The sequence below is a fragment of the Trachemys scripta genome, chromosome 19 (genome assembly GCF_013100865.1).
Source record: "Trachemys scripta elegans isolate TJP31775 chromosome 19, CAS_Tse_1.0, whole genome shotgun sequence".
NCBI classification, from domain to species: Eukaryota; Metazoa; Chordata; order Testudines; family Emydidae; genus Trachemys; species Trachemys scripta.
Genome location: NC_048316.1, coordinates 1,721,686 through 1,734,439, shown reverse-complemented (window position 1 = coordinate 1,734,439; position 12,754 = coordinate 1,721,686). Strand labels below are relative to the sequence as shown.

General features: G+C 53.6%; 1 protein-coding gene across 3 annotated transcripts in view; it reads right to left on the bottom strand.

The window, feature by feature from the left end:
• ACOT7 (acyl-CoA thioesterase 7) overlaps window positions 1-12,754 on the bottom strand; it is a 99,650-nt gene that overhangs the window by 82,465 nt on the left and 4,431 nt on the right. The window contains exons 1-2 of one of the 3 annotated variants that reach the window (XM_034753177.1): window positions 4,249-4,352; window positions 524-641 (exon numbers count right to left, since the gene is read on the bottom strand). In XM_034753177.1, coding sequence (XP_034609068.1) covers window positions 524-641; window positions 4,249-4,268 — 138 coding nt within the window. In that variant the 5' untranslated portion in view covers window positions 4,269-4,352. Of the gene's footprint in view, window positions 1-523; window positions 642-4,248; window positions 4,353-12,754 lie in introns of those variants that run through there. The other 2 variants (XM_034753179.1, XM_034753180.1) reach the window with 2 other exon arrangements.

The following is a 12,754-nucleotide window of genomic DNA, read 5'->3' as shown; positions in this document are numbered from 1 at the left end:
ACATCTGAAATTTCCCAGGGTTTTCCACTAGATGGCATTTCTAAAGAAAATGACACCGAAATACCCGATCAGACACCTGTCTATGTATTGTACACAGAGTTAAGGGCCAGGTTCCTCACTCACATTTACTGCCCTGGGACTGATCATGCAAGAAACAGGAGCTAAGGCTGCATGACTAAGTGAAGAGAAGCCGGAAATGCAAAGGTGAAGGTTCCAACAGCAACACAGCCACAGTAAACATCCTGTACAACATCAACCACATACAAACGTCATCATTTACAGAGAACAACCACAGGAATGGAAAAGGCACACACGCTATGTGAGATGGGGACACTAATGTCGGTTACTGCCATGATTTTCTCCCCCCATCCTTGCAGTTCTCTTCATGTTTCATTGAAAATCACAAGGACAGACTCAATTGGGTCCCTTCCAAGTTGTTAGTAAATAACATGGGGTTGGGCATTTGACCCTGTGTCAACAGCTGCAGCGAGAATGGACATGCTCCAGCCGCAACAGTACGTACCCCTGACTGGGAATTGCAATGCCGGGTGCTGATGATGGCACCTGCCTCCTCGATCATTTTCAGGATGGTCCCCCCATGGACGTTCCCTGCGATGTTTGCATCATCCGGACGCATTATCCTGCAATGGACGAGGAAAGATTTAATATCTCAAACTTCAATTCTTATCCCACCCCCCTTGCCTAGAGAGTTGCTGGAGAGTCAGCCAGCCTGAAGAACATCACAGCACAGCTAATCCCTTCACTTCCCGTCCAACTCCAGCCATGGTGCCTTCCCCAGCAAGAGAAGTGCAGCAAGCCAGCCCCTGAAGTGAGCACAATCTAACCGGGGACAATAGGACTGAAGGCAGCAATTCAGAATGCAGTGGATGGGGCAGGCCACCAGAGCTTCCTGTTAATTTCTCTTCCTGCTTCTTTTACAACTAATTTAGTGCTGGTGAAAGGGGCCAACATCCAGCCCTCCTCACCCCAACCCCATTTGTCAGAGGATCTTGAAGTGCTTTACAAATGGTAATTAACCAGGCATGCTCATTCAGCACAATCCCCATTTCGCAGCAGGGTTAATGAGGCCCAGGGCCCACAGGGGCCTAGCCCCATATCAGTTAGTGACAGAAGTAAGAGCACCCAGATGGCTTAACTCCCACTCCCCAATTGACCATGCTCCCTTCCCAAGAGTCAGGGGGAGTTCGTTTCTGCTTCTACATGATTCCCGACAGACTGTTCAGAGAAAGCAAGACCCCTCAAAAATAGCATCGCTAACAGGACAAGTAGCCTCCGGCAAAGCCTACAGGTCAGGTACACAGTCGTCAACAGGCCTCCCTGAAAGACCATCTGTCCACACTAGGAGCGTGGCCGAAAGACGACAATGGTCAGCAGGAACAGCCACCTCGCCCCCACCAAGTGGTGTCAAAAATGGCTTAATTGTGAGCAGAGGGGACCAAAAGCATTGTCAGCACCACGTCCTACCACGACTTGGCCTCGCCCTCCATAACAAGGCGGGACAGCAGAGCTCAACAAGCTGAGGGGGGCACTGCTAGCAGTGGGGAATTCTGAGAGTGTGTCCCCTGTCGAAAGTCACCTATAGGTTTCACAATGACGATTCGAGTCTTTGCAACCCCAACTTAGCTAGGGGCTTCTTCCATCACGGCTTTGAGACAGACCACACATTTCATGAAAGCCACCCAGAATGTCACTACATAACAAGAAAGCCCCACTCCTCCACATCCTCCCAGGGAGGAGAATTCCAGAGAGTGGTCAACATAATTGCCCCTGTACTCCTGCAGTCCAGATGGCAACAGTGCTGTGAGGGATCACAACTGCTGTGCCCATCCCTGCTAAATTTAAAACACTGCAAAGTAAAATCCATGGTAACCATATCTTTTCCCCTCCCTTACCATAACCATGGTTACCAAACCACAAAGCCATGTTAGAGACAGAGTGTCAAACACAGGGATAGTTAGGAAGTTTGACACCCACACACACGGCAGATGTGATGAATCAACAATTCAACCTCGTTCCAGGCAGGAAGAGGTGTGATGGTCTCTCACCATAAGCCAGAGTGAAGTCAAATGTGGCATCCCCTGCAGAGTTATGGGTAACGGAGCAGCCTCCCTGGCTTCCTGTGCCATCACTCTCTTCAAACCCCAGCTGAATGCTCACCTTCGTGAGGTCTCAGACTGATCCTCTCACCAATGCTGTCTCTGCACCAGGGGCGGCAGACTCAGGGATAGAGGATGCTAGACCCCCCACTATGGAAATACTGTGGGGACTCCGCTCCTGCTGGCCGGAGAGGGGCAAAGGGGAGAGCAGGACCCAGAGGGGCAGGAGGAGCTGCCATAGCACCCAGGACCTGGAGAGGGCCCGGGAGCAGGTAGGAGTCCCTGGGATGATACTCCACCGCTGGGAGCCAGCAGCCTATCAACCACATACACCCGCCAAGTCTCAGAACCTCCCCTCACCCCCTTCCTATCCCTCTGGCCCCCATTCACAGGGAGCCTCCTCCCTGACTGCTCTGACCTGTCACCTCTCAATCTGTTGGAAAGCTCTTCAGGGCAGGGAACCCCTCCCATGGTCTGTTTTAAGGCACAACATCAGGCCATCACCTGCACAGCAGACCAGCTTTTAAAGACCCTGAAAAACTAAAGCTGTACCAAGCACCACTAGCAACTCCAGCATCTCATGCCCTGATCAGACTTCTGCATGACGAAGCAGATGTAAGCTGCGATAGCCAGTTCCAGGCAGCCTTATCTGGACATACTATATAAAACACAACAGTTATTTCTCTTTTTAACAGCTGCATAGCTGGCAGTTTTTTTATTATTAGTTATGATTATACAATAATAGTTTCCAAAAAAGGTTCTGTTAAAAGAAAACTAATCCACTAGACTAATTGTGGATTACTGGGTTGATGGGTTTAGGAGGTAGGGGATTATCCCAGGGCATGGCTGGGTTAGGCCTCAGGTGCAGAAGTCAATTCAAGATGCAGTTACTTCTCTGCAATTTGGGTCATATGTACTGGAAAGACAGAACCTTAGAGAGATGGACCATTGACCCATCCGATCTGTTGCAAACACTTCCTATATTCATAGGAATTAGCATAACGTAATAACAGAACAAACCCACTAGCACAATATTTGTTACTAGAGCAGCAGCTGGTGTGGGGCACTGCTAAGTCATAAAGAATTGAAATAAAGTGCAGACGACTTCCAAACCCACAGCAATTGCTCTACAATTCCAGCTGGATTTCAGGGCAGGCCGTCTCTTATAAAGAGCTGTCCCCTTTGAGGCGGAGAGCAGGATGAATAATTGATTTTTTTTTTTAATTTAATATCAGTTCCAAAAAATTCAGGTCAAACCAAGTTCAGATCTTTTGGGAATTTTCAGCACATCAAAAACAATCAATTCTGGATCGAATGAAACAAGCTGACTGATCCGAAACATTTTGTTTCCAGGTATTTTTAAAGGACTAGATTCCCAAAACAGGTGGTGGTGGTGCCTGGCATGTAACCTTTAGCCCAGTGGTTAGGGCATTCACCTGGGGTGTGGAAGACCCAGGTCCAAAGCACCAGGCTATTGTGCGCCTCACTAGCCCAATGAATAATTCAAGTATTTTATATGAAGCCCCCTCCCCACCCAGAATGCCCAATAGCCTGGTGGTCAAAGCGCTCACTGGGGGGAAGGGGGGGGAAGACTCCATTCAAATCCCTGTTGCAGAGGGGGGTTCAAACCTGGGGGAGTGCCCTATGCCCTGGGCTAAAGGTTGTCAAAAGGGCGGCACCACCACCTTGTCCTCTGGCTGTGGTGAGGATGGAAACCGAGTCCCCTTGTGAATCTAGTTCCCCCTCCCAACTATTTGAGAAATGTGTCAAATTCACAAATACCTCCAGGACAACCAAAACGGTTTTACTGGGGGGTAAATAATCTTAATCTGAACAAACCTGCCCAGCTCTTGTGAGCACATGGAACAATCCCCTCCCTCCGCACACACTGCCAAGTATAGATTTATATGCAGCCTGACAGTCTAATCTGCTACAGCCACATGGCCTAGAGACAAGGCTGCTGCAGACAACTTCCTCCTCGAGACCAGCCAGAGCTAGACTAGTCCTGACAGCTTTCTATTGTCCTTGCCTAGGAGACTCGCACATTGTAGTTTCCACTCATACTTCCAGTTACTAGGCAGCATTCAGACAAACACACACCGTATACAAGAGAAGCATAAACGTCCCATACCCAATAAGCTGATAGGCCATCCTTGTGTGGAACAGACCGAGCCCTTGAGTCTGTGTGTAACTCCCCAGAGCTAGCCCGGCGACCAGGCCTGGAGTTACCTCATTCATTATTTGCATCACACACCACAGCTCGTGATGTCATTTCTGCTGCTCCAGCTCAGCCACAAATACCAAATGAAGAGCCGAGTGGCTTCCTATGTTGCTCAATCAAAAAGAAGACGACGGGTCCTTAGCCAATCAGAATGACTCGTTTAAAACTAGCTGTGATGGAAATCCTTATGTGATAAACAATTACAAAAGAGAGTCACTCCCCAAAGCTGCTACATCCGGTAGGAGATGCTGTCCCTACCAGACTCCAATCCGCTGGCTGCCGTGCCGAACATGTTGCCTTCCCAGGAAATGCAAACAAGGGCCTGACAGGAGTCTGCCAGGAGTCCTCCTACGCATTTCCCAGGGCCACCTCCACTTTGCACCTGAAGTTTAGTCAAAAGCCTTGCTACATTTGCCTCTGGGACTGCGTTGATGGATGAACAGAAATCATTGCCTGTTTGTGTCCAGTCAGCTAGCTCTGTCCTCAGCCGGCAGATCCAGGGAGGGGGGCTTGAAGGCTGCAGGGCTACACAGTTCACATTGGCTCCTCAGCACCAGAGATCCATGTGGAACAAGCTCCCCACATCCATGTGCACAGAGCACTGGCTTCCTCCATTCTAGGAGTTATGCCCCCACTCCGGGCTATTCCTCCGACAGCAGCGGAGACTGCCCCAAGACAGCAACCCATCCCAGTTCTCAACATTAAAGGGGTGCAGGGAGAGGATGGAGGGACTGGATCAACAACGTTAATGTTCTTTAAAGGCTGCAGAGTGCAGAGACTCGTAGAAGGGACCTGGATTCCTCACATCCTCCGTTTGGTTTGAAGTCCAAGCACAGCCCTGCCAGAGCAGACCATTGGCCCAACTAGTTTAGTACTGGCCATTGCCAGGGGCAAGGAACGAGACAGACACACATATGGCACCACGTCAGTTGGACTATTCTGCAAGTTCCTCCCCAGCCTTGTGGTGAGGCACTTCTGCCCAGAAGCACTAAATGACAAGTCCCCACAAAAGAATTCACCCCTCTTAGACTGGGCCTGATCCCTGCATGGATCCTGCCACTCCCACTGATGATGGGGATGTTCAGCCCCTCACAGGATCAGACCCTCGTGAGACAGAGAAGGAGCAATGAGGAAAAAACAGTTTTCCTTTTCCTAGATTGCAGTCACTCAGCAAGAGGAACAATCTGTTGTGTTCAGCCACTAGTGAGCTTCCTTAAACCAGGGGTAGGGAAAAGACGGTTACTCACCGTTGTAACTGTTGTTCTTCGAGATGTGTTGCTCATATCCATTCCATTAGGTGTGCGCGCGCCGCGTGCACGATCGTCGGAAGATTTTTACCCTAGCAACACCGGCGGGTCGGCTGTGGAGCCCCCTAGAGTGGCGCCTTCATGGCGCTGAATATATACCCCAGCCGACCCGGCGCCCCCTCAGTTCCTTCTTGCCGGCTACTCCGACAGCGGGGACGGGGGGCGGGTTTGGAATGGATATGAGCAACACATCTCGAAGAACAACAGTTACAACGGTGAGTAACCGTCTTTTCTTCTTCGAGTGCTTGCTCATATCCATTCCATTAGGTGACTCCCAAGCCCAACTTAGGTGGTGGGGTCGGAGTGAGACAATGCTGTGTGCAAAACCGCTGATCCGAAGGCAGCATCGTCCCTGGACTGCTGCACTAGTGCATAGTGAGCTGTAAACGTGTGGACTGATGACCAAACCGCCGCTCTACAAATGTCCTGTATCGGAACATGTGCCAGGAAAGCAGTCGAGGAGGCTTGGGCCCTCGTGGAGTGAGCGGTGAGGTGTGGTGCTGAGACACCTGCCAGGTCATAGCAAGTCCGGATGCAAGACGTAATCCAGGAGGATAGGCGTTGTGAGGAGACCGGTGAGCCTTTCATTCGGTCGGCCACTGCAACGAAGAGTTGCGTCGTCTTTCTAAAGTGCTTTGTGCGGTCAATATAGAAGGCCAGGGCCCTTCGTACGTCCAGGGAATGCAAACGTTGGTCCTGGCGAGTGGCATGTGGTTTGGGATAAAAGACCGGGAGAAATATGTCCTGGTTGATATGAAAAGGAGAAACCACCTTAGGGAGAAAGGCAGGATGTGGACGAAGCTGCACTTTATCCTTATGGAAAACTGTATAAGGGGGCTCGGATGTAAGCGCCCTGAGTTCAGAAACGCGCCTTGCTGAGGTGATGGCTACGAGGAAGGCTGTCTTCCAGGATAGGTACAAAAGTGAACAGGTGGCTAGTGGTTCGAATGGAGGACCTGTGAGCTTGGAGAGAACCAGGTTGAGGTCCCACGTCGGGACGGGCTGACGTTGTTGAGGGTACGTCCGGTCTAAGCCCTTGAGGAATCTAACGACCATCGGGTTAGAGAATACCGAGGACGCGAGTTCCCCTGGGTGAAAGGCCGATATAGCGGCCAGGTGAACTCTAATTGAGGAAATCGCCAACCCCTGTTGTTTTAGGGAGAGGAGATAGTCCAAAATGAGGGGAATGGGTGCCTGCAACGGGGATGTGGCTCGTTGTTCGCACCAACAGGTGAACCGCTTCCATTTGGCCAGGTACGTGGTCCGTGTTGAGGGCTTCCTACTGCTCAGTAGAATCTGTTGCACAGAGTGCGAGCATTGCTGCTCTGCCTGGGTGAACCATGGAGCAGCCACGCCGTGAGGTGGAGTGATTGGAGGTCGGGGTGACGCAACCGGCCGTGGTCCTGAGAGATGAGATCCGGATCCAACGGAAGCGGGATCGGTGTCTGAACCGAGAGCTCCAACAGTGTGGTGTACCAATGTTGTCTCGGCCACGCAGGAGCGATCAGAATTACCCGTGCCTGGTCTCTGCGCAGTTTGAGCAGTACCTTGTGGACCAGAGGAAACGGAGGGAAGGCATAAAACAGGTGGTCTTTCCAGGGAAGCAGAAAGGCGTCCGAGAGGGAGCCCGGAGCTCGACCTTGTAGGGAGCAGAACACGTGGCACTTCCTGTTGTCTCGAGATGCAAACAGGTCTATCTGGGGAAACCCCCACCTCTGGAAGATGGAATGTATGATGTCCGGACGGATAGACCACTCGTGCGTTTGGAAGGACCTGCTGAGCCGGTCCGCTAGAGTGTTCTGGACTCCAGGGAGGAACGATGCCGTGAGATGGATTGAGTGGGCGATGCAGAAGTCCCACAGGCGAATGGCCTCTTGGCACAGAATTGACGAACGTGCTCCTCCTTGTTTGTTGATGTAGAACATGGCCGTGGTGTTGTCGATGAGAACTAACACACAGCGGCCACGTAGGAGACTGAGGAATGCCTGGCACGCCAGGCGTACCGCCATCAGTTCCCGAACATTGATGTGTAGGGCTAACTGGGATGCAGTCCACAGGCCCTGGGTATGGTGTTTGTTGAGATGGGCGCCCCACCCCAGAGATGACTCGTCTGTGACCAGGTGCAGGGAGGGTTGTGGGGCGTGAAATGGCATCCCCTCGCAGACCACATTGTGATCTAGCCACCAGGTGAGGGAGGCCAGGATCGAGTTCGGGACCGTGACCACCATGTTCAGGCTGTCCCGATGTGGACGGTATATTGATGACACCCAAGTTTGAAGCGGGCGAAGTCGAAGTCTGGCATGCCTGGTTACGTACGTGCAGGAAGCCATGTGACCCAGCAGGGTGAGGCACGACCTCACCGTGGTAGTTGGGAAGGCCTTGAGCCCTTGAATGAGGTTCGTGATGGTGCCAAAGCGATTGTCTGGCAGGATGGCTTGTGCACGACTGGAGTCTAGAACTGCGCCGATGAATTCTATTCTCTGGGTAGGTTCTAGAGTGGATTTGTCCTTGTTGAGTAGGATGCCCAACTCGCTGAATGTGTGCACTATTTTGTGGACGTAAGCTTGAACCTGTCCCTTGGTGCGACCGCGCACCAACCAGTCGTCTAGGTACGGGAACACCTGTATCCCTTGCCGACGAAGGTACGCTGCCACGACCGCCATACATTTCGTGAACACCCTTGGGGCCGAGGATAGGCCGAAGGGAAGTACTGTAAATTGGTAGTGCACCGTGTTTACCACGAATCGCAGGAAACGTCTGTGAGGTGGGTAAATTGAGATATGAAAGTATGCGTCTTTCATGTCGAGGGCGGCGAACCAGTCTCCAGGATCGAGGGAAGGGATGATGGCCCCCAAAGAGACCATGCGGAACTTCAACTTTACTACGAATTTGTTGAGTCCGCGCAAGTCCAAGATGGGCCGCAGACCTCCTTTGGACTTGGGGATCAGGAAGTAACGGGAATAAAATCCCCTGCCCCTTAACTCTATCGGAACCTCCTCTATAGCCCCCATGGCCAGGAGCGTAGAAACCTCCTGCATAAGAAGTTGCTCGTGAGAAGGGTCCCTGAAGAGGGACGGGGAAGGGGGGTGGGAGGGGGGGATAGAAGAAAACTGGATAGCGTATCCCCTCTCCACCGTGCGGAGGACCCAACGGTCCGAAGTTATAAGGGACCAAGCACGGTGGAAGTGGGAGAGGCGATCCCGAAAGGAGGGAGCTGGATCCTGGGGGATGACTGGAGCGTCGTCCTCGACCGCACCTTCAAAAGTTCTGTCTCGGACCTGAAGGTGGTCTTGGTGGCCCTTGGTTTTGACCAGGTTGAGGGCCAGCCCATCTTCTCCTACCACCTCGCCCTCGCCTTCTGGCAGGGTCCTGTCTCTGACGAGGTGGAGGGGGGTAAAACCGTTGAGGCTGGGGCCTAAATGGTCTGCGCTGGGGATCCGCAACATGCATCCCCAAGGAGCGCATGATTGTCCTGGAGTCTTTGAGGCTCTGTAATCGAGAGTCCGTCTTCTCCGAGAACAGCCCCTGTCCTTCAAAGGGCAAATCCTGTAGGGTCTGCTGTAATTCAGGGGGCAAACCCGAAACTTGGAGCCAGGAGGTCCTACGCATAGTGATACCTGTGGCCAGGGTCCTTGCGGCCGAGTCCGCTATGTCCAGGGAGGCCTGTAAGGAGGTCCGAGCCACCTTCTTACCCTCCTCAACCATGGCTCCAAACTCTTCCCTGGACTCTTGGGGAATCAACTCCTTAAACTTCCCCATAGAGTTCCAGGAGTTGAAATTGTAGCGGCTCAGTAGCGCTTGTTGATTCGCCGCTCTAAGTTGTAGCCCTCCGGCTGAGTAAACCTTACGGCCGAACAGATCAAGCCGCTTAGCCTCTTTTGATTTTGGCGCTGCAGCCTGCTGGCCGTGGCGCTCTCGTGCATTCACTGATTCCACCACCAGTGAGCACGGTTGGGGGTGTGTGTACAAATACCCATAATCTTTAGATGGGACAAAGTATTTCCTTTCCACCCCTCTCGCAGTGGGTGGAATGGAGGCAGGAGTCTGCCATATCGTATCCGCGTTCGTTTGGATCGTGCGGATCAAGGGTAACGCCACCCTCGATGGGGCATCCGATCCAAGGATGTTCACGATCGGGTCGTGCACCTCCACTATCTCCTCCGTCTGCAGGTCCATGTTACGGGCCATTCTGCGCAGGAGATCCTGGTGAGCCCGAAGATCTATCGGAGGGGGACCCGTGCATGAAGTGCCCGCCACTGCCTCATCCGGAGAGGAGGAGGAGGACGCCTCTGGTGGTAGTGGATCCAAGGGGGGGTCCCGGTCCCCTTGGTCTTGGGTCGGAGCATCACCGGCACTTGGGTCCACGGTGTCGGGTGGTGTGGACACAGAAGCCTCTACGCCTCCAGGCGGAGGCCGAGAGATGGTGGATTCTGGGGCCCTTCTGACCGAGTGACCCGAGCGAGAGGTCGATGGTAACGAAGCCCCTTGCTCCTGGTGGTACGCCCACGGGGTCCAAAACGACCAGTGAGATGGTCCATGAGGGTGGTCCTCTGCCCTCTCCTGCCAATGGCCCAACTCTCGTTCCTCGGCCTGCCCCTGAGGGGGGTATGCCGATCTCGACAGGTCCTCTGAGGATCGAGACGCTGATCTTGACGGCCATGGCGGTGCCGTGAAAGATGGGACGATCCCCGTGGTCTGCGGTGCCGCACGGTGCCGGTCCGGAGATGATCTATCTCTGTGCGGTGCCGGCGATCGGTGCCGGGACCGCGACCGGTGCCGATGACCTCGTCGGTGCCGGGAATCGGATCTGGACCTCGACGAGGACCTAGAGTATGCCCGGTGCCGGGATCGGCCCCTCGGCGTCGAGCGTCGAGCGTGGCGGTGCCGAGAACTACGTCTCGACGTTGACCGGTGCCGACGATCATATCGGTGCCGAGACGTAGAGCGGTGCCGCGAAGAAGATCTTGACCGCGAGTACGACCGGTGCCGAGACGTTCGGTGCCGGGACTGCGAGCGGCGTGGGGATCTGCTTCGGGACCTGGATCGGCGCCGAGGTTCCAGCCCTTGTGATGGAGGGCGCATCAAGGCAGGTTTCCCTCTTGACTGTACCGGGCGAGTCAACGGTGCAGTCGGTGCCGGTGGTTGAGGCGGTGCCGGCTCCGTGAGAGCTATCAAGTCTCTCGCCGCCGCGAAGGTCTCTGGAGTCGACGGGAGACACTGTATCACCGCCGGCCTCGGTGGAGACGCTATTTGCACCGGACTCGACGGCCTCGGCGCCGGAGTCGACGGTGCTGGAGGAGCCTGTTTCCGATGCTCCATCGGCGGACGCGGCTCTACCCCCGGCACTGGGGGAGCCGGCGTCTTCGGCGCGGACGTCCCCGTCTTATGGGCTTTTTTATGCCCTGGGGATAATGACCGGCGCCGCGGCACTTGCTGTGTTTGCGGTGCCGACGAGGTCCGGTGCCGGGGAGGCTTGTCTGACGCCACTCGCGTGGTCGTCATAGCCGGTGCCGCCGGGGCACTGCGCACCGAAGTGCTAGGCGCCGGAGTCTGGCCCGTGGAAGGAGTGTCCGGGCTAAGTGCCGCCTCCATTAGGAGTTGCCTGAGCCGAAAGTCCCGCTCCTTCTTGGTTCTTGGTTTGAAGGCCTTACAGATCTTGCATTTGTCTGTTTGGTGGGACTCTCCCAGGCACTTCAAACAGGAGTCATGAGGGTCGCTCGTTGGCATAGGTTTAGCGCAGGAGGCGCACTGCTTGAAGCCGGGAGCGTTGGGCATGAGCCCGGGCCCGCGGCCGGGGGAGAAAGGGGGAGACGACCCCCTTAACCCCCTGAACTACAATGCAACTATAACAACTTTAAAAACTATTTAACTATAAACACTAGAACTACAACTATAACTATAACTCTGAATGATCAAGTAAGCTAGGGAGAGTGGAGAACAGCTACGCCGCGCTCCACAGTTCCAACGACCGTCAGGGGCGGTAAGAAGGAACTGAGGGGGCGCCGGGTCGGCTGGGGTATATATTCAGCGCCATGAAGGCGCCACTCTAGGGGGCTCCACAGCCGACCCGCCGGTGTTGCTAGGGTAAAAATCTTCCGACGATCGTGCACGCGGCGCGCGCACACCTAATGGAATGGATATGAGCAAGCACTCGAAGAAGAACCTACAGCTCATTTTCATTCAGCCTGCAGGCCACACACGTTCAACTCACCTGCCGGGGAGTGCTGGCTCACCCTGCCGTCTCAGCATCCCCCCCGCCCCACCCCGGGGCAGGTAAGTTGAACATGTGCAGCCCGCCACTGATTTTTTCAGTGGGTCAATGGCCCAATACAAAAAAGGTTCCCCGCCCTTGCCTTAAACTCACCCAATAGTTCCAAGTAATCGGTGACAAGTTTGGAAGCAAAGTTTATATGGGCATGGAAGTAAGAGACAGGCTTTTCACAGAGGCTACATGAAATGATTAATTTCCCTCTGCATCAGACTAACCGACCAAAAAAAAAAAAAAAAAAAAAAAGATTTATTCCTGCAAAGGTACTGCCTAGCTAGAAACGTCAGCCTTACTAGAGCAGGCGAAGTGATGACCGGTTTAAGGGCTGCATGTCAAACATTTCCTCTTTCCTATCATTTTCTAGCTGGAGAACTAGCACTCCACCCCACACTTTTACAGTGGAAACAAAGCCAGGGCTACAACTAACACGTAGGTCACCCTAACTACTTTGCTCATGGGGGTAAGATTCACACCCCTGATGTCTACACTACAAGTGCTACGGTGGAAGAATTCTCCATCATCCCAGCTACTGCCAAGCGAGGGGTGGATTTACCAAAGTGACAGGAAAAACCACTTTCGTCGCTGCAGCAAGGGTCTATATTATAGTTCGACAGCAGCATAGCTCCAAAGCCATCACTGCACCACTTCTAGTGTGGACATGCACCAGTCTTCAAGTCCTCTTACATAAGGAATGAGCTAGAGTCCAGTGGAACACAGTACCACGTGCAGCTCCATCTCCTTAGTGAGGCCTGTCTGCAGACTCTTCTCAGCTCTTCCCCCGTGTCATGGGTTTAACCAAAAAGCTAAAGAACTCCAGACTTTGCGAGAGCCCGAGGTATGC